Source organism: Erpetoichthys calabaricus, chromosome 14 (genome assembly GCF_900747795.2).
Source record: "Erpetoichthys calabaricus chromosome 14, fErpCal1.3, whole genome shotgun sequence".
Lineage (NCBI taxonomy): Eukaryota > Metazoa > Chordata > Cladistia > Polypteriformes > Polypteridae > Erpetoichthys > Erpetoichthys calabaricus.
This window is the reverse complement of record NC_041407.2, coordinates 88,916,923-88,941,416: the sequence shown is the minus strand read 5'-3', so window position 1 is coordinate 88,941,416 and position 24,494 is coordinate 88,916,923. Positions and strand designations below refer to the sequence as shown.

The 24,494-nt window shown below is 36.4% G+C and overlaps 2 protein-coding genes across 3 annotated transcripts in view; one reads left to right on the top strand and one right to left on the bottom strand.

Moving 5' to 3' along the window:
• Positions 1-196, bottom strand: part of kdm1a (lysine (K)-specific demethylase 1a) — a 42,427-nt gene extending 42,231 nt beyond the window's left edge. The window contains exon 1 of the mRNA XM_028818698.2: positions 13-196. The gene's annotated coding sequence lies outside the window, so the exon portion shown is untranslated. The remainder of the gene's footprint in view (positions 1-12) is intronic.
• Positions 197-546: 350 nt separating this feature from the next.
• Positions 547-20,729, top strand: tmem30b (transmembrane protein 30B). 2 transcript variants are annotated; one of them, XM_028819107.2, is made up of 8 exons: positions 547-747; positions 6,137-6,332; positions 7,304-7,411; positions 14,812-14,919; positions 15,751-15,841; positions 16,106-16,249; positions 17,249-17,452; positions 19,812-20,727. In XM_028819107.2, the coding sequence occupies exons 2-8, from the start codon at positions 6,159-6,161 to the stop codon at positions 19,994-19,996; spliced, it is 1,014 nt and encodes a 337-aa protein (XP_028674940.1). In that variant the 5' UTR covers positions 547-747; positions 6,137-6,158; the 3' UTR covers positions 19,997-20,727. The 2 variants fall into 2 exon arrangements, with proteins under 2 accessions (XP_028674940.1, XP_028674939.2); XM_028819106.2 differs by lacking the exon at positions 547-747 and having other exon boundaries at positions 6,078-6,332; positions 19,812-20,729.
• The last annotated feature ends 3,765 nt before the right edge of the window (positions 20,730-24,494 follow it).

Genomic DNA, 24,494 nt, shown 5'->3' with positions numbered 1-24,494 from the left:
TAACAACATTACCAATGAATGCCCGCAGTTTACCAGCCACTACACAAAGACAACCTCCACTTGCTTCTGTGGGCCTACGGGTCCAGCCCCTGCCCCTTTCGTATTGGTAAATCGAGCTGTCGGATAGGACAACTTCAGCTGTTGATTGGATGTGTTGTCCGTCAGTTAAAATATGGGAAAAAAGCAGGAACGGTACCCCACTCTTCACCGCCTCCCCTACTGGCTCCACAGCTGCTCCGGAAGGGAAGCTCGGGTGGTGTGTGTGTGTGTGTGTATCTGTATCTGTAGCTGTGTGTGTGCGCGCGCCTGAGAGCTCGTACTCGGTGAGAAAAAAAACATCATGTGGAGCGCGCTTTCATTTTTGGGTTTCGGTATTCATAATTAAAGTTTTACATGACGAATGGTACATTGAATCGTACTCTGTTTATTAATTATGAAAACATGTTATAATTTTTAACAGTGTTAAAATAAAACTTAAATCATAAAAGTGCTGTATAACATTACAAATCAATGGGACATTTACCTGTCCTGAAATGAAATTAAACCCAAGCCTGTCTACACCCACTTCACCCGGAAGCGCTGACGTTTTGTTTATTGTCCGGTAATCAGGTGAATCACCTGGAGGACTTTCTTATATATCTTCCGTGGTTGTTTATGATGTTCACGGCATACGTTCATAAAAGCTGCGATTAACTTTCAATATATATGATTAATTGCTGAATATCTTTATAGAATATTTGAATCCAGGTGAGTCAACATTTTTTAAAACCATTTGTTTTATTAACGTTTGCTGGTGAGGGGATTATTTAGAGTTGGCGTGGGTGCTTATTTGACTGAGAATGATGCGTTTTACCCGTTTTCATTTGCTTAGATACACATACCTAACAACAACAGGTTACGTTTTAGAAGTTAGAAGTACGAACTGTAGAAATGCAGAAGTAACGAGTTCTCGTTTTAATTGAAAATCGAAGGACCTGATTAGCTTGGGTAAAATCACAATCCATACGTTTACTTAATTTTGGCGTTTACTCGTTTTAGAGCAGTGTTATTGTCACACACCCAGATGCACATATTCAGAATGAATCTTTATGGTTTCACATTCGTATATTAAAAGTAAAACTGTGGTGCTTTAGATGGTCAATTCAAGAGATTATTTTCTTTCCCTTTCGATTGTTTATCACGTTGGGCTGGAACACAAGCCAGGAGTCCGCGCTAGATGGGGCGCCAGTCCATCGCAGGCTCAAATTAGAACTTGGGTCACAAGTCAGTGTTGACGTGAAGGAAAAAACTGGACAAAAACCTTACGGTAAAGAGTATCCAGCATGGGGTTTGATCCAAAGTAGTGCGACCCTTGTGTTTTTCTTTTTAATATTTTTTTCTTTTAACGATTTCGGGCACTATTTCGCAACTTTAAATCTATATTACAATTGATATACAATGTTTGATTTAGCTGCGGTGGGTTGGTACCCTGCCCAGGATTGTTTCCTGCCTTGTGCCCTGTGTTGGCTGGAATTGGCTCCAGCAGACCCCCGTGACCCTGTGTTCGGATTCAGCGGGTTGGAAAATGGATGGATGTTTGATTTAGTTATTTTTGGTTTTGTAATAGTAATAAGCGTAATTGTACAAACCTATTAATAACCGACATCCATCCTAAAGTTTTTATTATTTTAGTAGTGATATGACCATCTATCGCAAAAAATAGAAAATCGTACGTGAGTATGATTTACATACTTTTCCTAACTTGCCAAATGCGATTAACTTTGCATACTGTATTATATAATAATTGTGTTGTCATTGCAGCACTAAAGGGGTTCAGGGTTCATGGCAAGAAATAAGTCTAAAAATACATGCTATATTTGTAAAGTTTGCATTTTTACATTGCATTTTAAATATATGTTTAAGCATGTTGGTTTGATTTATTTTTAGTTGTGATTTATCAGTTTTGGGCTGATTTCAATAGGTGTGCAAAATTTAAATTCCTTAGAAATTGAAAATAAAAACAACTATTCAGAAATAAAACAATCATGAACACAATAAAAGATATACGGTAATTAGAATGATCCCCTCGTGTCATGTTTAAGTACAAATTTTTAAAGTGTAATCACAATTAAAAAAAAAATTAATTAATTAAATAAAGTTTAAAAAAAAAAAAAGACTTTTTTTCCCCCAAGTAATGTGAGATTTTTTTCATATTTTTAGCTGTCGTACAGCATTTAAATTGAAAATAATTAGTCCTCTAATATATTTAAAAATATATATCTAAAGAAAACAATAATATATATTTGACTTGCATAGAAGTTCTATAGTTTTTGTCACTTCTTCATTTTTTGATTTAATACTTTGTTTGGTGACCCATCATTTGTACACCCCCCACCCCTAGTGAATCCCTGTGAATTATTTCTGCCATGTCACTAACATCCGTAGTACTTTCCAATTTCTTTGATATCCTGATGGAATCTTTCACCCTGCTTCTCACAAACCACTCCAAGATTTTCAGGGAAATATTCCAAATGCAAATCCAAACAATGAAGTTTGAGATTCCTGTTCTAACCCTTTTCTTAAACTTTAAAAAAGTTTTCACAATTTTTTTTTTATTAAATAATCTGAATCTTTATTATTACCTAAAGACACAAAAATTACTACTTTGTTTGATACCCATGCCACTTGTTCCAGGTCTTTCATCCTACTGTCAGATTCTGCAACAGAAGTCAGTTTTCTAATATCTGGTGTGGCAAAAATGCCCTCTTTCAGTTTAGTCCTGGACAAAATCACAAACCTTTGGCACAAATACATAAAACAGACTCCGTCTTTTCATAGGGCTTTGACAATTACTTCATTAAACAAAACTTAATATGAAGTCGTGAGAGCAGCACTTTTTTTGGATCCATCAAGCTGGTCTGATGAGGTTTTTGGTACCAAAAGTAGGCATTTTCTGGCTGGCCACTTCTTCTGAAGCCAAATGTCAATTTTTTGCTCTGCTTTCCCACTGACAGAGAGAACATGGGGAATTGTGTGGACCCAGTAAAATACAAGAACTTTCAGGTCCCCAGATATGAACTCACTGTAGTTTATAACTGTGTTGCTTTAAACATAGATTTTAATATTAGAAAATAATAATAATAAAAAAACTAATTGACAGCTAAAACAAATGTGAAAAAATGTTACACGATTGAGAAAAATGGTTTTCATCATTCAATTCAGTGCCCAAAAATAATCGCATGAAATAATATTTTTCAATGTATAATTGAGTTATGATTGGAAATCTGCTCTATACGAAATAAAGCATTCTTTAATATGCACTAAATATTGTGCAGCCTGGGTGAGGTATCAGTGGTCTCATAAATAGATCATGAATAGCCACGTTAGCTCCAGGTTTTCGTTCCAGCCACTGCTGCTAATGGAACATAACCTCTTCTGCATTGATATTACTTGACTTTCTTTTTAGAAGTGTGAAATCTACTATTTATTTTTACTTTCACCAGCTACCAATTAGTAATTAGTACTTAGCTGCCCAAGACGAACAAAGTGTGATGTTCTTTTTCTGTAAACAATAACAGTATTTGCAATGGCTTGTATGTCAGGACAAGTGCACTGTTAGGCTCTAATGCAGGTGTGTCAGACTGAATTCTTGAAGGGCCATGATGGCTTTAGGTTTTCATTGCTATATATATATATATATATTTCATTGCTATATATATATATACTCAATGTTATAATATGAAATCAATTATTTTTGTTGGTGGTTTATTTTATTATATGAATTTTCACAGCAAAGGATGCCCTGCTGTTAGCATTACCTCTCGATCGATTAACAAAGTGGCAGTTCCACTAGGAGCTAAGATTGTGACCCTTGGGTATAATTTAATTTAAAACTGTATATTGTACATATCTGTCTTGGCACAAACTGTTCTAAATGTGTCCAGATCAAGATCTTGCTTGCGAGAGATGTCATCAGGAATCTGTTTTACTGGGCCATATGTTGTAGAAATCTCTCCAACATACACCCTATTGGAAAAAGAGCTTTCCTTATTTAATAGCCAGTCTTTGATTCTCAATTCCTAATCTTCTAACAAGTCTGTTAGACATAATATACATTTCATACTGTAAAATGCAGTTCAATGTATTTTTTATAATTTAAAAACACTTGAAATTTGTACTGGATAAAACTGAGTGAACAAATGTAGCATATCTATTTTGGGTCAGTTGGCTCCTTGAGGACAGCCCTTAACCTGCAATTGCTTGGTACTGGATATGAGGTTAATGTGCATCCAGCCCTGAAAGCAGGTCCTCCAACTTACAGGGAAAACTTGGTGGTTGGTGGCAGGATTGGCACTCCAGCAACTGTGTTTTTTTTTTTTTTTTATATATATAAATAATCTGTCACTGTTTCATTATGGTGCTGAGGTGTCACCCACTGCACTCGGGTCCCAATCCAGATGGTGGGTGTGGTAACATGCTGTCGGCACATGCTCTAAACGTCTCTCTCTCTCTACTATCTTGACTAGTGATGATATAGCCATTTGTTCAATATTGAATTTGCAGTCCAATTTAAAATTTAATGGACCTGTTGTATTGGACAACAAATGAAATTCACACTGTTGATACAGGAAGAAAAGTGTTGGATTTAAAAAAAAAAAAAAAAAAAGATTCTAATATATTATCTCCCCACATACTTTTTACTTCATGGGCAAATGTTTTCTGTTTCATGCATGATTAGAAAGGCTACCTAGGCAAAGCTCAGTTTTAGCCCCTGTATTTCTTTTTATCTTGTCCGTTATCAATCATTTGTGCAGGATCATCACGTGCTAATTTTTGCCCCCCTCCTAACCCCCCCCCCCCCCCCATTTCTTTGCATGCCTGACCCCAATTTAGATGAGATTAGATAAACTATTAATCCCATGGGGAAATTCAGAAGCATACAGAAACATAAAAAACAAAGATAACAGACTCACATGACTAAGAGTGAATCAGTCAATCGATAAATAAAATGTATATTGTGCAGATATTTCAAAATTAATGAGTACATCAGGAGGAAGCATTGAATTGCCTGATAGCAGTGGGCAGAAAAGACCTCCAGAGGCACTTCTTAGTACACTGCAGTGGAATATGCTCCAAGAGAGTGCTTCATGGGGGAGATTTAGGACATTTTCCGTGATGGCATCCAACTTTGCCACCATCCTCCTTTCCATAACAGCTTCTAGTGTGTCCAGGGTTCACCCTGTAAAAGTGCAGGCTTTCCTGATAGGTCTGTGTAAGTATTTACACTCCAAAACATGAAATTGACTAATAGCAACACAAAAAATGTATTAATCGTGCCAAATTTACAGACAAACACTCTTTACCTTTTATTTTCATCTGCACCTTTTTTGAGACATTTAAGGTCCCATAAGGGTTGAAAGGTGTTGCCAGTCACGTAGGAACTAATTTCTTTCCACTTTTGCAAATTGCATGTGAAATGTAGCATCACTTTTGCAGAACTGTATTCAAAATTGAACTTGGCTGTTTCTGTCATCACAAATTTTGATATTTCATTAGTTTTAACTGCCTTTCATTAAGGATACATCATATGTCAGGCTCCTGCATGAAATATACTCTGCTACACAAATGTGTAATCTATGAATTTAAAACATTAACTGACTATGAAACCAATTTGTGCAAATATTGGCAGATCATCATTTAGATCATTTTTACAGTTATATTGTGAAATCAATGAATGAATGAGTTTCATTTTCTTTATCATGCTATATTATGTTCATGGAGAGCAGTATGATCGTGCCTCACAGATCCTGTGTCCTGAATATGATAGCTATGTGCTATAGTTGTCTGTGTGGTGTTCACATGTTCCTTCCATGCCTAAGTGGATTTTTGTCTAGTTCTAATTTTCTTCCATCCATCCTCAGAAATGTGCAGGTTAGGTGAACTAGAGACTCTACATCTTTAATGTGTGTATGCATGCAACAGTTAGTGGGTGAGTGAGTGGACACTGCACCAGAGTGACATCCTATCTAGGCTTAGTTTGATAATTGCTCCTGTTGCTGCCGGGATAGATTCTGGCCTCTTGTGACCCTTAATTGTATTAAGTAGGCTTTTTTATGTTGATTGTGTTCTTTTTGCCACATTTGCTTTACTTTTCCAGTTACTGGTCAAAAATTCTGAAAATGAAAAAGGACAACAAACCTGACAACACAGCATTTACACAGCAGAGACTGCCAGCATGGCAGCCCGTCCTATCAGTAGGCATAGTTCTACCCCTCTTTTTCATCATTGGACTGGCCTTTATAGGGATTGGAATTGGACTTTTAATCACATCAAATAACATTCAAGAGTTTGAGGTATGATTTGATTTTTGCCTTCATTACTTTTTTTTTCATTGGCAACATTAAATATGTTAGTTACTTGTCTTTTATCATATGTAAGTGATTTTTTTGACTTCCTAAAAGGCAACTTGGTTTAGATTATTTTAAGTATTCCATTAAGGGAACACTTTATTTTTTGAATTTTGCATTGATTATCATGTTTCTTTACTATACTAGCTGAGCTACCACTGTAAAATCCTCGCACTGTTCAGTGTGGCACTGAGGTGACACCCATTGCACAGCTGCACTCGGATCCCAATCTGGGTGGTTCGTCGTGTGGTGGGTGCAGCAACGTGCTGTAACCAGCGCATGCTCCCAATCTCTCTCTCTCTTTTTCTCTGCTACCTTCAAAGGCAGTTTTAAATCTAAGTAGTCCATGTGAATCTCTCATATTCAGTGTTAACATTTGCAGTGCACCATCTATTGAAATTTATTCTGTAATGCATGTAGTAATAAAATGCATTGCTTTTGTCATTCCAACAGATGGACACATCAAACACATTTGTAGTAATAAAATTCATTAGTACAAATGTTTGTGATGCAACATCTGCTGGAATGACAAATGCAATTGCATGTATTTCTGTTATGTGCCATTTGGTATGGGATGGGTTTTGGGATTCGTAAAAGCTGTGTTAAGGTTTGCTCTATCTGTTGGAATGACACAGACATAGCAGCTGGACAAACAGTTATCCTTTCATTAAGGTAGATAGTAGAAAATTAATTAATGTACTGTGTAAAATGTGTTTAATCATTGTGGAGAAATGGTCTTGGAGTTAATGGCTCTTCTTAGGCAGAAAACAATTTTAAATTCTGTATTTACACCTAGCATGTCTTTTAGCAGCCTGCTACTGGTATGTTTTAGAATGGTAAAATTGAAAGTTTATTCTTGAATACTGATGATGATGATCAAACATTTTGCATGAAATGAACAAATGTTTTTACCACAGGAGGAATACACTGGGATAGGAGATAATTCAAACTGTTACATTTGTGCAAATAATGCAACAGCTAATTGCAAGTGCACACTCAACTTCACAATAGCTCAACCCATTCAGGTAATTTTCATTTTCTTTTCTGTCACTGTTATTTTTAGAATGTAAGTAAAAATTCATATTTATTTGTGTATAGGTGGCTTGGTTAAGAGGAGAGCTTCAAATGCTGGCTAGCATGATGCCTTTCAGTAAGACAACACTCATATCTTAAATCATTAAGATGCCATAGTTGACAGCAATTGAGTATTGTAGCTCTCCTCCTTTTTTAGGCATTATTAAAATATTATTATAATGCACTTTTTTTTTTGCTTCCCGGTTTCTCTTTGGTACTTGCATTTCAAATGGACTTGGTCAGCAGCTCATGTTTTGTCTCATATTCTCCATAAAGCTATATCTTTTATGTGTCTGTAAATAAATGGAAGGTAAATCCATGTGTAAAATATTACAAAATTATACAGTATTTCTCTGCATAACCATTTTTTTTTTTTTTTTTTTTTTTTTAATTTTTTTTTTTTATATTTTTATTTTATTAATTTTCATTGTAATCATTCCATACAAACAGATCCATTTATAACCCAACAAATTTGAAAACAAATCAAACCCCACCCCTGAGAAGGAGAGCTTAGCTAAAGGAAAATTTCTTTAAGCTTTTTAATAAGGCAACATTAGACAAAAGAAGGGGAGAAGTAAATATCTATATAAATAAGAGATGGAGAAGGGAGTTAAATACAATAATAGTTAATTCTCTTATTCTAAAATAATATTGATTAAATCCTGCCAAGTTTTGAAAAAATTTTGTACAGATCCTCTAACTGAAAATTTGATTTTTTCCAATTTCAAATAATATAAAACATCGGTTTCCCACTGACTTATAAGAGGAGAATTAGGATTCTTCCAATTTAACAAAATAAGTCTGCGTGCCAAGAGTGTAGTGAATGCAATCGCCATTTGCTTGTCCTTCTCCAATTCAAGTCCATCTGGAAGGACACCAAACACAGCTGTTAGTGGGTTAGGAGGGATTGTGATACTAAGGCTGTCTGAGAGGCACTTAAAAATTTTTGTCCAAAATGATGTTAGTTTGGTGCAGGCCCAGAACATGTGACCCAGTGAGGCAGGAGCTTGGTTGCAGCGCTCGCAGGTTGGATCCTGGCCTGGAAACATTTTGGACAGTTTTAAGCGAGACAGATGAGCTCGATATATAATTTTTAGTTGAATAATTCTATGCTTTGTGCATATAGAACTCGAGTGAATTCTCTGCTTTGCTACCTTCCACTCCTTTTCTGATATATTGATTAAGAGATCTTCTTCCCAATGTCCTCTTGGATCTTTGAAAGGTAGGGACTCTAATAAGATTTTATATATTGCGGAAATAGTGTTTGTTTCCTCAGAATTGAGCAGTATTTTTTCCAGCATTGTGGAGGGTGCAAGGTGGGGGAAATCAGACAATTTCTGTTTAACAAAATTTCTAATTTGAAGATAGTAAAAGAAATGTGTAGCTGGGAGGTTAAATTTTGAACGTAATTGTTCAAAAGATGTAAATATGTGGTCTATATAAAGATCTCTGAGCATTTTAATCCCAAAACTTTCCCAGGTATTAAAAACTGGATATACTTGCGAAGGTTGAAAGAGGTGGTTCCCTTGCAAAGGTGCCACTGATAAAAGATTTTCCATCTTAAAATGCTTCCTAATTTGGTTCCATATTCTGAGTGAGTAAAGCACAATTGGGTTATTAGTATATTTGCGATAACTTTCATTTATTGGAGAGCAAAGCAGGGAATATAAAGAAGTACTACAGGATTTTACTTCTATTGCAGACCAAGCCTGTGTATGTGCATTTATTTGTGTCCAGGTTTTTATGGCTTGTATGTTTGCTGCCCAGTAATAAAACTGAAAATTAGGTAAAGCCATGCCACCTTCTGCCTGAGGTCTTTGTAGGGTCGCTCTTCGGATACGTGGGTGTTTTGAGTTCCAAATGAATGAGGTTATTATTGAGTCTAACTGTTTAAAAAACGATTTATTGATATATATTGAAATGTTTTGAAATAAAAAGAGAAGTTTAGGAAGGATATTCATCTTAACAATGTTAATTCTTCCGGCTAGAGTGAGATGAAGGGTTGACCATCTATGCAAGTCTTGCTTAATTTTTTCCATACAGACGCCAAAATTTTGTTGATAAAGAGCTTTATGTTTACTTGTGATATTTACCCCTAGGTATTTAAACTGATCTGCTATGGTAAAAGGTAGGGTGTCTAATTTAATATTATATGCTTGTGAGTTCACTGGAAAGAGTATACTTTTATTCAGATTAATTCTAAGACCAGATATCTTTTGAAATTCTGTTAGTGCTGTTAAAACAGCAGGGACAGTGTTTTCTGGGTCCGATATATATAAGACCATATCATCTGCATATAGAGAAATTTTCTGTTCCAGTCCTTCTCTGACAATCCCCTTTATCTGATGAGAATTTCGGCAGTGAACCGCCAGTGGTTCAATAGCGATTGCAAACAACAGTGGCGACAAGGGACATCCTTGTCTGGTACCACGTTCTAGTTTAAAGTAGTCTGAGCAAATTTTATTAATACAAACTGAAGCTTCTGGACTGGTATACAGTAGTTTAATCCAAGCACAAATATTCGGGCCAAACCCAAATTTCTCCAATGCAGTGAAAAGGTAATTCCATTCGATCATGTCAAATGCCTTTTCTGCGTCTAATGATAGTAATATCTCTGGGGTGTTTGATTTTGCTGGTGAATATATAACATTAAACAAGCGTCGGAGATTTGAAGATAGATGTCGGCCTTTAATAAATCCAGTTTGATCTTGTGATATTACCGAGGGCAGCACTTTCTCCATCCTTCTAGCTAGGATTTTTGAGAGTATCTTAACATCATTATTCAGGAGTGAAATTGGTCTATATGATGCACATTGTAACAAGTCCTTATTTTGTTTAGGAAAGACGGTGATTAATGCTTGTCGAAATGTTTGAGGTAGTATTTGGTGGTCTTTAGCTTCTGTAAATGTTACCAATAAGAGTGGAGCTAGCTGAGTGGAGAATTTCTTATAAAACTCTACGGGGTAACCATCAGGGCCTGATGATTTCCCGCTTTGTAGTGACTTTATAGCGTCTAGTAATTCTGTTAGCGTTAGAGGTTTATCTAGTTCCTCAGCACTTAAAGCATCTATTTGTGGTATTTGTGAATTATCCAGAAATGCATTAGATTGCGTGTTGTCTTCTTTGGGCTCAGTGGAATATAAAGACTTATAGTAATCTCTAAATGTGTGCATTATTTTATTATGGTCGATGATTTCTTCTCCATTCTTGTTGGTGATTACTGGTATTGCATTGTGAACTTCTTGTTTATGAATTTGTTGAGCTAAAAGCTTATTAGCTTTTTCTCCGTGTTCATAGTAATGCTGTCTAGACTTATAAATAAGTTGTTCAGTTTCTTTAGTTGTTAAGATGTTAAGTTCTGTATGCAGGGCCTGCCTTTTCCTGTGAAGAGCTTCACTTGGACGCCTGGCTTGTTCTTCATCTATTCTAGTAATTTCATTTCTTAGCTCTGACACTTTCTTGGTTTCTAATTTATTTCTATGGGAAAGATATGAAATAATCTGGCCTCTTAGGAAGGCCTTTAGAGTTTCCCAGAGTGTTCCTGCAGAAACCTCTGTAGACGTGTTTGTCTCTAGGAAGAAGCTGATTTGTTTGGATATAAATTCTGTGCAGTTCTCGTCTGCCAATAAAAGAGGGTTAAGACGCCATCTGCGAGGTGAGTACGAGGGGCTTATTGATTTTAGCTCCAAGACTAGAGGGGCATGGTCAGAGATAACAATTGTGTCATATTTGCATGATTTAATTGTAGGCAGGAAATTATTATCTATAAAAAAATAATCAATTCTTGAGTAGCTATAATGCACTGGTGAGTAGAACGAATATGTTCTTGAGTTTGGGTTAAGAAACCTCCAGGGGTCTGATAAGTTGTGATCATTTAAAAACTGTGTAATTATCTTTGCAGTATTAGATGTCGTCCCCCTGTCACAGGAGTCCTATCTAAGAGTGGATTTAAAACACAATTAAAGTCCCCAGCCATTATAATTTTATGACTGTTCACACTGGGAATGGATGCAAATAGATTTTGCATGAATTCCTTATCATCAACATTGGGTGCATAAACATTTATCAAAATCATTTTACTGTTATATAAGTTGCCCATGACCATCACATATCTCCCTTCAGGGTCCGACACTACCTCTGATGCTACAAATGGAACTGTTCTATGTATGAGAATTCCCACCCCTCTAGTTTTCTTTATAAAGCTAGAATGGAACATTTGGCCAGTCCAGTCTTTTTGTAATCTGAACTGATCCTTGGTTAGTAAGTGGGTCTCCTGTAAAAATACTATTTTAGCGTTTAAGCCTGTTAGGTGAGAGCATACTTTCTTTCTCTTTAATTCGTGATTCAGGCCTTTAACATTCCAGCTCACAAAGTTAACTGTCCCATCATGGAGACATTGATTCTGAGTTTTTAATGTCATTTTATAGTTTTAATTGGTAATATGGCAGTTTTAATCTTAGTTTCAAGATTCCCCAGGAGTTGTTGCATGTTAGCCTGTTGCTGCATTGATATTTATAATTATAAGGATTATAAGAATAGATTAGATATAACCTGCTCTCCTTCTCTCCCCCCTTTATCCCCCCACCCCCCCATTTTGCCTCCCCACATGAGGCTAGACCCCACTTCGCGATGTTCCAGTCCTCTGACATACGAAGAGACAGAGCACGTCCAAAACAAAACAAACCCCACCCTGCAGCGGCGTTACAGAATTAAAACAGAGATATCTTTTACAGTTAAATCCTTAATACTATCTGCCGAAAATGTTCTCATTAACAATATTTAATCTTGAAATAATCTTCAGCGCTTTTAAGTTAAGATATTAAGATTAAAAAAAAAAAAAAAAAAAAAGCCCTGGGAGTGATTTTAAAAACTAGTCTAGGATAAACCTGGTAATTCATGCTGTAATAGTATAATGGTAATTGTATAAATAGTAGAACAAGCATTAAACCAAGGGTATGAAGTTAAACAGTCTACTTTAAGGTACAGTAAAATAAAATAAATAAATAAATTAATTAATTAAAAAAAAAAAAAAAAAAACAAACATAACCATTTAAAACAAATCGCAGCCATATGTCAATTATTGAGTATACTTATTGCAACATCAATTCATCCACCGATCCATTTATTATGCCAGCATCACAATGTATACACGTATACTTATTCACAGACCTTGGTTAGTCTGAGTTGTAACTTTTTTTTAGCTGTAGAAAGAAGCCAGTGTACCTGACCTATAGGAAAAAAACATAGATGTAGTGACTTGCTCATGGTCAAACAAAAAGTTAATGCAGTCCAAGACCTTATACTGATATGCCACAGAGCATTTTCAGTTATCTTGAACTGGAGGGGTTAAATGATCAATGGAAGTATTACACAAAGAAATAGCTATTTTACAATTCAGTTACAGTCAAAGTACAGTTAGGTCCATAAATATTTGGGCAGAGACAACTTTTTTCTAATTTTGGTTCTGTACATTACCACAATGAATTTGAAATGAAACATCTCAGATGCAGTTGAAGTGCAGACTTTCAGCTTTAATTCAGTGGGGTGAACAAAACAATTGCATAAAAATGTGAGGCAACTAAAGCATTTTTTTTAACACGATCCCTTCATTTCAGGGGCTCAAAAGTAATTGGACAATTGATTCAAAGGCTATTTCATGGGCAGGTGTGTGCAAGTCCGTCGTTACGTCATTATCAGTTAAGCAGATAAAAGGCCTGGAGTTGATTTGAGGTGTGGTGCTTGCATGTGGAAGATTTTGCTGTGAACAGACAACATGCGGTCAAAGAAGCTCTCCATGCAGGTGAAAGAAGCCATCCTTAAGCTGCGAAAACAGAAAAAACCCATCCGAGAAATTGCTACAATATTACGAGTGGCAAAATCTACACTTTGGTACATCCTAAGAAAGAAAGCAAGCACTGGTGAACTCAGCAATGCAAAAAGACCTGGAAGTCCATGGAAGACAACAGTGGTGGATGATCACAGAAATCATTTCCATGGTGAAGAGAAACCCCTTCACAACAGCCAACCAAGTAAACAACACTCTCCAGGGGGTAAGCGTATCGATATCCAAGTCTACCATAAAGAGAAGACTACATGAAAGTAAATATAGAGGGTGCACTGCAAGGTGCAAGCCACTTATAAACCTCAAGAATAGAAAGGCTAGATTGGACTTTGCTAAAGAACATCTAAAAAAGCCAGCACAGTTCTAGGAAAAAATTCTTTGGACAGATGAAACCAAGATCAACCTCTACCAGAATGATGACAAGAAAAAAGTATGGAGAAGGCAGGGAACAGCTCCAAAGCATACCACATCGTCTGTAAAACACGGTGGAGGCAGTGTGATGGCTTGGGCGTGCATGGCTGCCAGTGGCACTGGGACACTAGTGTTTATTGATTATGTGACACAGGACAGAAGCAGCCAAATTAATTCTGAGGTGTTCAGAGACATACTGTCTGCTCAAATCCAGCTAAATGCAGTCAAATTGATTGGGCGGCGTTTCATGATACAGATGGACAATGACCCAAAACATACAGCCAAAGCAACCCAGGAGTTTATTAAAGCAAAGAAGTGGAAAATTCTTGAATGGCCAAGTCAGTCACCTGATCTTAACCCAATTGAGCATGCATTTCACTTGTTGAAGACTAAACTTCAGACAGAAAGGCCCACAAACAAACAGCAACTGAAAGCCACTGCAGTAAAGGCCTGGCAGAGCATTAAAAAGGAGGAAACCCAGCATCTGGTGATGTCCATGAGTTCAAGACTTCAGGCTGTCATTGCCAGCAAAGGGTTTTCAACCAAGTATTAGAAATGAACATTTTATTTCCAGTTATTTAATTTGTCCAATTACTTTTGAGCCCCTGAAATGAAGGGATTGTGTTAAAAAAATGCTTTAGTTGCCTCACATTTTTATGCAATCGTTTTGTTCACCCATCTGAATTAAAGCTGAAAGTCTGCACTTTAACTGCATCTGAGCTGTTTCATTTAAAATTCATTGTGGTAATGTACAGAACCAAAATTAGAAAAAAGTTGTCTCTGTCCAAATATTTATGGACCGCACTGTATGTTTTCTTGGCTTTGCTGAATGAAAACTTGCATATTTTAAAGCAGTATATATTTACTAAAAATAATATGCAAAATAGTATATATCATTACAAAATACATCTGAGTTTAATATTTTTATGAAATTTATTTAATTGGTACTGTAAGGTATTTACACATTTGTAAAATACTATTTTGTTTCAATTAGTGTTATGTAATTTTTGTTAACAATGAAGCTATAACACATTTTAAAGTTTTGTCTGAACAAATTCAAGAATTTATCTAGCCTTCTTTTTTTTTTTTTTTTTTAAGGGGTCTGTATTTATGTATTATGGATTAACCAACTATTATCAAAATCACCAGAAGTATTTAAGTTCTCGGGATGACCAACAGCTTGCTGGGGAAACGTACTACTTAAAGGTTAGTGATCATTCCATGTTTTACAATTTGTGGTCAGCTGTGTATTCTCGATTGTTCTAATGTGAATACCATTAAATAATAAAAAGAACAGAATATTTGCACAAGTGATATAATTGCATTATTTTTCATTTACCTTATTTTGGTAAACTATTAAAAATATCATCTTACAAGTCATTTTTGTTCTGCACTGCAAGTCAGTATCTTTTTTTGAAAACAAGTTATAGTTTAATGTTGGAAATAGTGGACTAACATGCTTAAACTATAGGCCAGACTGTACTCATTGAAGGTATAGTGTTTCTTCCACCTTTTTTGTATAATTCCCAGAACCAGTCAATACATTAGGTAACACAGGCAGACTCCTAGGTCACCTTCATCTGAGGAATGACATTTAAGAAATAAGAGGCACATATTTTGGACCCCAAGGTGGGGACTTTCCCAGTCATCAGAGTCTAATAATACTGACTACCCGCTATGTAAAATGAGGGGCAATGTCTATTAATGCCACCTATGGCCCCAAATGGGCTTCAACCGGCAATGATACACTTAAACATTTTAGTGAACCATATTTTAACTAAAAGTAAATTTTTTTTGTTTTGTTCCTCTCAGTTTGTTCCTGTTTTGAAATACTTCTACTGTATATTAAAAATTATTGTATAAAGTAAAATCCTTAGCAAAACTAATTGCACTGCACACAAACGCTTCATTTTTCAAGATCCTTTATCTATTTTCTGTTTATGGTGCTACATGAAATTGTAACCATTTTGATTATAATGCCATCCCGACGATGTTAACCTTTCTATATTCTTTTTTTTTTTTTTTTAATCTTGACAGAATCCTTCGCAGTCATGTAAACCATACCAGATGGATATAAATAATAATCCTATTGCTCCTTGTGGATCGATTGCCAATAGCTTTTTTAATGGTAATTATAAACCTATAGTATTTATTTTTTCATGAGGTGGTTTTGTATTTTTTTTTTTTTTTTTTTTTTTTTTGCAGTCATTGGTTTTAGCATCAGTAATGTATAAGCCAAGCCTGATAATACCTTCATATCAATTTTTCTGTCTTAATGACATCTGTTTTGTTATTTTGGTCCGTTTGGTTCCCTTTATCATGGATTTGGATTTTTTTCTTTTATGTTCAAATACAGTATGTGCTTTTCATCTGTTTTAATATATTTTTTTAGATGCCTTCGCTCTTTATTACAACAATCAAGGATTCTTAGACGAAGTTAAATTGGATGGTAGTGCAATTGCCTGGTGGACAGATCACAATGTAAAATTCAGCAATCCATCGCAGACAGGCAGCAATCTGTCCCAGATATTTGAAGGTACTTGTACATAAAGAAATAACTGAAATGTTTATTGAAAAGTGGCTTTTTTGGCAAATGTTTCCAATTATGGCTGACTTTCAAAATTGTCAAATATATATTAATGCTGCTTTCCATTTACTTTGGATGTCAGAGGTGGGAATGATGTCACACCCCAGTTGACCGCGTTCTAGTAAAACATTCGGAAAACCAGTATGAATGCCTTTTGTTCTGCTTGCTCTTTCAGAATAAATCACCAGTTGATAACACATTACTCAGTAATTTGTGCATCCAAACAACTTAACAACAAGTCCACAGATCCAGATTGGGTGGTACTGTTTGTTAAGCTGATTAAATGAGACACAAATAGACCTAAGTGGTAATAAACAGTTTAATACTACAGTGTTCACTAAAGTTCATGGTTTACGTCGGCATTTTGGATAGACTTCATAATCTGAAGTCGGACAAATTTGGACTTGACAGACCAGGCCCAATTTTTCCGAGTAGAAAATTCAACTTGTGAGGGTGTTCCCATTTGAAATGTTCCCAGTTCAAATGGAATGCAGCATTATTCTGTAAATAATATAACCATTTCAGCTGTATAGTGCTAGAAGTGCTGTTTCACAGCTTCATAAGACAAATGTCCCCCTAGCCTCTGTCTATGTGGGTTTTTCTCTCATGATACTGTGGTTTCCATTCCACATAATAAAAACACTGGTAGTAGTTTAACCCTGTGGCAACTCTAGATACTCCTGGTCGGTGTGTGTGTGTGTGTGTGTGTGTGTGTGTGTGTGTGTGTGTGTGTGAGAGTGTGTGAAAGAGAGAGCGAGTACCCTCTATGCTTGTTGTGCACCAGCAACCATGAAATGAATTATTGGATTGAAAATAGTTGGATGGCTGTAATGGTACAATCTAGAAATATTTGTCATATATTCTATGAAGTGATTTGTGGCATTAGTTTGTTACTTAATGTTCTAAAGTAATTTTACATGTACAAAACTATTTTATTTATTTTATTAGGAACTGTAAAACCTATAAACTGGAGTAAGCCTGTCTATAATCTTGATGTCAATAATCCAGACAATAATGGCTTCATTAATGAGGATTTTCTTGTGTGGATGAGAACTGCAGCTCTTCCAGATTTCAGAAAGCTCTATCGTCGAATTTCTGGAAATTATTCCAGTTTCATGCCTTCTGGAAATTACACACTTGAAATAACCTACAGTATCCTTTTATGATTTTTAGAAGTGATATGGATCATTTTACATTTGTTTATTTTAGCACCAATATAGCCCTGCCCTGGATAAGTGTGTTAAGAAAATGGACGGATGGGTAGTTTTAAGATACATAACCTTTGTTAGTGAACAAGGGTACTGTTTTTTATATCTGGTGTCTAGGTTAACCAGGAACAAAGTCTTTATTTTTTTTCATGAGCATTCAATGAGGGTGGAGTAACAAGCCACTCAATCTTTTTGCAACAGAGGATAGAGTCAAGGTAGCAAGCACATTTCATGCAATGCTTTTACACAATAAATATCTAAATGTGATGGTCATAGTAATAATGTATTCGATAGTTGAACTTCTAACAAGTTGAATAATTTGTTCAGCATTGCACAGTGAGACCTCTGTTGGTTTTGTGTCCAACATTTTTGCCTTTACTGTTTTGTGGTGCCCAGGTTATCTGCATTTAAAATGAACTCTGTTACAGGTTAAATGATGCACCATGAGTAAGTGGTGGCACTTGAATTGACAACCCTGTGTTGGAGTTTAGCTGTCCATTCACTAGACCAAATTCCCTTTATACTTGCACCTATTCTCTTCCAATGCAACAAAGGACAAAAACAATGTTGGAGCTTGTGCATGTAAGTGTAATGTATATGTTCTCACATACACACACACACACACACACAGGTAATTGACAAAATAAATGAAACTCCTGCATAAATTGGATTTATGGAGTTCTGAATCGTGGGAAGCCTCCAGAACAGCATTTATGATTTTACCATACATTTTCAGTTACTTGTAGAATCAATCTTTGGCAATCAACCAGATTTTTCATAATAAATTGCATTGTTTTGGTGTTTTGTCATTAGTGGGAAAGCATAAATGTTCTATTGGGTTAACGTCTGGCAACAGAACAGGCATGGCCATATTATTTGTTTTTCATTTTCACATATGTCAGACCATTTCATAATCGTTCACACCCAGTGAATTAGTACCTTATCATTCAGAAAAAAAATCCGTTTCTTCTGGGTAGAAATGTTATAGCACTGAAAGAACACCATGAAAAATTCATTGGTGTTTGTTGTTATCTGTCCTGCCCTGTAATTGGCAGAGTGGAGCTATAGCAGAGTCGCAAAGACCTTTATGCTGTAGTGTTGATGGAGGATCTAGTAGGCATCATTTTTTGATATATGCCATAGTAAACTATTCATAGAGAATCAGGTGAAGGCTGATTCAACTTACCTGGTTTCTTTTCCAGCCACTGCTCCGTAAGCCAATGCTTATGTGATTTGCATGACTTTAACAGCATAATAGTATTTTTGAGTTTAATAAAGCAACCCCCAACTTGGAGTGCCAGTTAGAATTAAATGATCCTGAATCACTTTCTACCCATTTCCTTTGTGAATATGAGCATAAACATTAATATGAATAGGACAATCAAGAAGCTGAATAGTCTTTAAGTAATCTTGTACAAGAATTCCCCTGTCAAGATCGCTGAGGTCTGGGCTTGTGTGCACCTTTTGACATAACCTTACATATGATGAGCTGTTAATTGCTTAATAATTTCAATAGCAAGACTTGTATAGAAGCATCTGTTTTGAGTTTAATTTTGTAGTTCTCATTTATACAAGGGCTTCTTTTATTTTGTTCATTATCTACATATGTTTTGTTTACACATACACATAACACATTTTTTCCAGTACAGCAGAATAGTGGCAAGTTGAGTAGCATGGCTACCTCAAAATCTAGCTTCCTGAGCTCATATCCTACACCTCTATTTTTTTTCTCCCACCTCTCAAACAGGTGTTGGGTAAATTGCTGACAATAAATTGCCCTCTGTGTGGGTGTATGTATGTATGTATGTATGTGTGTGTGTGTGTGTTTGAATGATATAATATATAAAGTGAATACTTCGATGTATTAGCAGTCCATCCATGTATGGATCCGACAATGCATTTGATGCTGCTGGATTTGACTCTTTCATCAGCCCTGTGTGGCCATGAACTGCATTAATCTGGTCTGAGAATATTATTTTTGTATTACAATAGCTCCTGCACTAATGCACCAAATTTAAAACTCTTATTTTTGGATGACTGATTCTCCTTTGCATGCTAATTTATGTATTTTCTTCTCTAAAATCATAAGCATGAACATGTAATTTAATGCATGGTAAAAATCAAGCCAGTTAAATATATTGTACCCAATTGCTTGCCCATTGCTTTCCTTTTAAAAGTTTTGTATAGTTATCCTCCTTTAATTTCTCCTAGTTATGTTTTACTACTTCTCACATTCAATTACACTTGTAACAAAATTAACTCGATTCTATTTTAAAACATTTTCCTTAACATGTTTTTTGCAGATTACCCAGTGAAGGACTTGCCTGGTAAAAAGAAAGTTATTTTTAGCACCGTTTCATGGATGGGTGGAAAAAATCAATTTTTGGGAATTGCCTATCTTGTGTTTGGGTCACTTTGTTTTGTCATGGGATTTATTCTACTTATTGTTTACGCAAAATACCAGAATGTTGAAGACAACGATGACTGAAATGCTGCTAATCTGTAGCAAAGTATCTTGGGTTAGGTCACTTTTGGCTTTTTACAAACTGACATCATTTAGCTTATGTTGTTGACATTAGTTCAACTGGTAATCTGTGCTGTGTGATGCTGTACAGCAATACAGGGTGTCTGATTTAAAACAAACTTTTTTCTGGTTTTATGTGAAGCTTTATCATCTCGATTTGTCTCTGAAGTTGGGCTGAGTTTTCTCCTTATAAACAGAAGTAAAATTTAATTGCTGTTTGCACTGTTTTTTATACATATAAGATGGCGAACTGGTGATGGAAGAAAGCTGCTACTGTATACACTTTTTGTACTTAATGTATTACTGCCTTACTAGGAGTGTTTTTGAGTGCAGATAAATAATGTATTACAAATCATGAAGGCATCTGTTTAAGTAGTTAAACACATTGAAGGCTCACAGGCATGGAGCTAATTAACAAATCATGTTTTATCTGAAACAAACATTACTTTCATAGTGTACAAAGAAATCTATCATCTGTCAAGCTAAGAAGTTTTGACTAAGGAAGAGGTGTCTTAAAAATGTTTTACATGGTCTTTTTAAAATACACTTTTTTTTTTTTTTCCCACACTATAGTGCAAAAATAATGGATCTTGTACATAGTTATGACAGGTATATTTTTAACACTGGATTATGTTGGGAATGCTTACAAGTTATAATTGTATTTAATACATTAATATTGGAAAAGAATAACTTTTTTTTTAAACATCTGATGTGTTTGGGTAATTTTAAAATAAAGATTGGTTGATTCCAAGTTTTTACTTGTATAACCCCTTTTTTTTATACTGTGCACTATTAGTGATTACAGAATAACATCCCTCAATGTACAACACGTCGAACCTTGAAGTAGATGGGATACTGCAGCAGGAAGTAACAAGTGCCACTCCTGTCAGCAAAGAACAGGCAACTGAAGCTACAATTTTAACAATGTTCACCAAAATTGGACAATAGACTGGAAAAATATTGCCTGGTCTGAGGAGTCTGTTTCTCCTGTGACATTCGGATGGTAGGGTTAGAATTTTGCATCAGCAACATGAAAGCGTGGATCCATCCTGCCTTGTATCAACAGTTCAGGGTGATGATGGTGGTTTAATGGTGTGGGTGATATTTTCTTGGCACACTTTGGGCCCCTTAGTATACTAACTGAGCATCTTTTAAATGACATAGCCTACCCGAGTGTTGCTGACCATGTCCATCACTGTATGACCGCAGTGTAGCCATCAGCTGATGGCTACTTCCAGTAGGATAATGCGCAATGTCACAAAGCTCACATCATCTCAAACTGGCTTCTTGCACATGACAGTGAGATCAATGTACTCAAATGGCCTCTGCAGTCATCAGATCTCAATCCAGTAGAGCACCTTTGGGATGGGGTAGAATGGGAAATTCGCATCATGGATGTGCAGCCAACAAATCTGCAGCAACTGCTTAATGCTATGATGTCAATGTGGACCAAAATCCCTAAGGAATGTTTCCAGCACTTTGCTGAATCTATGCCAGGAAGAATCCTGGCAGTTCTAATGACAAAAAAGGGTTCAATCCGGTATTAGTAAGGTGTACCTAATAAAGTGAACGGTGTGTGCACATATATAAAGATGTTTAGGCTGTGATAACAAGATTAGGCATATTTTTGTTCCATACCTGAAAATAATGGGTGCTAAACAGAAACTCTTTACCTCAATTAGTTGGTTCATCATTAATGTATGTCTGGGCTGTGATCACAGGAGTGGAAGTTTTTTCAGTCCATGCCAGACAGCAAACTAAGATGGGGGTGATAAAAGCACACTCGGTCATCAAAAAGGTGTAAGTAGTGGGATGCCCTTTGTGTAGGAGACTCGTAACACTTTGCAATGTGTGACGCTTTTATGGAACAGAGATTGTACTGTCTTTTTAAAGTAAAAGCATTAGTAGCCTTTTGAATTACAGCGGCTCTTCTTCAGCTCAGCTGACTAGGTTGTTCCCAATTCCATTTCATGATGGAGCAGTAATGGTAATGGTAGTTTGGTTTGTAGGTTGAAGGTGAGCCACAGTGGGTTCTAACAGTGATCCAAGTCTTGGTTACAATAGTGTCTGAAGTGACTTGTTCATCGTCAAGAACAGTAAAACAGTTTAAAAATGCATTGAGAAGCACCACCCCCCAATAGCCAACAGGACTCCAGGGACCTCATGTATAAATCGCGATGTATAAAACCTAAACTTGGCATAAAGCCATGCACATTTTCACGGTAGCTCCAACTCTGGCGCATGCAAGTTCTGTGCTCGCTTTTGCAAACTGGCAGCACCCAGCATCAAAGCAGTGCTACTGTTCCAGTGTGGTTTCCCTTTCTTTTTTTACATCCACATCCCTGATGCGGCTTGATAAATACACTGAAATTGCCTGCATATTGTTTATTAGTTTAGGTGGTTAGGAGTGATGGTATCAAGTACATGAAACAACAACAGCATTTATTTACAGTATATACACCACGTTTTCATACAAATGATGTAGCTTGAAGTGCTTTACAGGATGAAGAAAGAAAAAATATATAAATAAAATTAGGCAATACTAATTAACATAGAAAAGTAATGTTCCGATGGCCAGGGAGGACAGAAAAAACAATAAAAAAACTCCAGACAGTTGCTTGGCTTTTCTCTTAAGCATCTTGAAAAGTTATAAGGAATCTAAGTTTTGCTATATTTCTTAAGTGAAAAAATGCTGTTCTAGTAATCTGATTAATATGTGATTTAAAATTTAGGGCAGTCAATAATTACCACTAAATTCTGTACATCTGTCCAGACTTTTAAGCCTAATGGATCAAGTTTATTTCTAATACCCTCATTATATCCATTTTTGCCAATCACTAAGATTTCTGTTTTCTCCTTATTTAATTTGAGAAAATTACTACTCATCCATTCAGAAACACAAGTAAGACATTGTGTCAGTGAACCAAGAGAGTCGGGGTCATCAGGTACTATTGATAAAAACATTTGTGTGTCATCAGCATAGCTGTGGTAGCTCACATTATTCTTTGAGATAATCTGACCAAATGGAAGCATGTAAATGGAAAAAAAGCAGTGGACCCAGGATGCCTTGTGGAACACCATAGAGGATATCATGTGTCTTTGAACTTTAATTACCACAACTAACAAAGAATTTTCTACCTGCCAAGTAAGACTCGAACCAATTTAAGACACTGTCAGAGAGACCCACCCATTGACTAAGGCGAATTATAAGAATATTGTGATTAATAGTTTTAAATGCGGTACTCAGATCTAAGAGATAGATAGATAGATAGATAGATACTTTATTAATCCCAAGGAGAAATTCACATACTCCAGCAGCAGTATACTGATACAAAAAAAAAAAACAATATTAAATTAAAGAGTAATAAAAATGTAAGTAAAAACAGACTAACTTTGAATAATGTTAACGTTTACCCCCCCGGGTGGAACTGAAGAGTCGAAAAGTTTGGGGGAGGAACGATCTCCTCAGTCTGTCAGTGGAGCAGGACAGTGACAGCAGTCTGTCGCTGAAGCTGCTCCTCTGTCTGGAGATGACACTGTTTAGTGGATGCAGTGGATTCTCCATAATTGATAGGAGCCTGCTGAGCGCCCGTCGCTCTGCCACGGATGTCAAACTGCCCAGCTCCATGCCTACAATAGAGCCTGCCTTCCTCACCAGTTGGCATGAGGCGTCCTTCTTCTTTATGCTGCCTCCCCAGCACACCACTGCGTAGAAGAGGGCATTCACCACAACCGTCTGATAGAACATCTGCAGCATCTTATTGCAGATGTTGAAGGACGCCAGTCTTCTAAGGAAGTATAGCCAGCTCTGTCCTCTCTTGCACAGAGAATCAGTATTGGCAGTCCAGTCCAATTTATCATCCAGCTGCACTCCCAGGTATTTATAGGTCTGTACCCTCTGCACACAGTCACCTCTGATGATCATGGGGTCCAGAAGGGGCCTGGGCCTCCTAAAATCCACCACCAGCTCTTTGGTTTTGCTGGTGTTCAGTTGTAGGTGGTTTGAGTCGCACCATTTAACAAAGTCCTTGATGAGGTTCCTATACTCCTCCTCCTGCCCACTCCTGATGCAGCCCACGATAGCAGTGTCATCAGCAAACTTTTGCATGTGGCAGGACTCCGAGTTGTATTGGAAGTCCGATGTATATAGGCTGAACAGGACCGGATAAAGTACAGTCCCCTGCAGCACTCCTGTGTTGCTGACCACAATGTCAGACCTGCAGTTCCCGAGACGCACATACTGAGGTCTGTTTGTAAGATAGTCAACGATCCATGCCAGAGGATGACAACAGATAAATGGCCTCTGTCTGCATTTACCTGCAAGTCGTTTACTACTTTAACAAGTGCAGTTTCTATACTGTGATTTGTTCTAAAACCTGACTGAAACTTGTCAAGAAAGGCTGACAATATAAGAGCAGGGGTTAGATTTCAGGGGTCTCATTTATAAAGCTTATGCACGTAG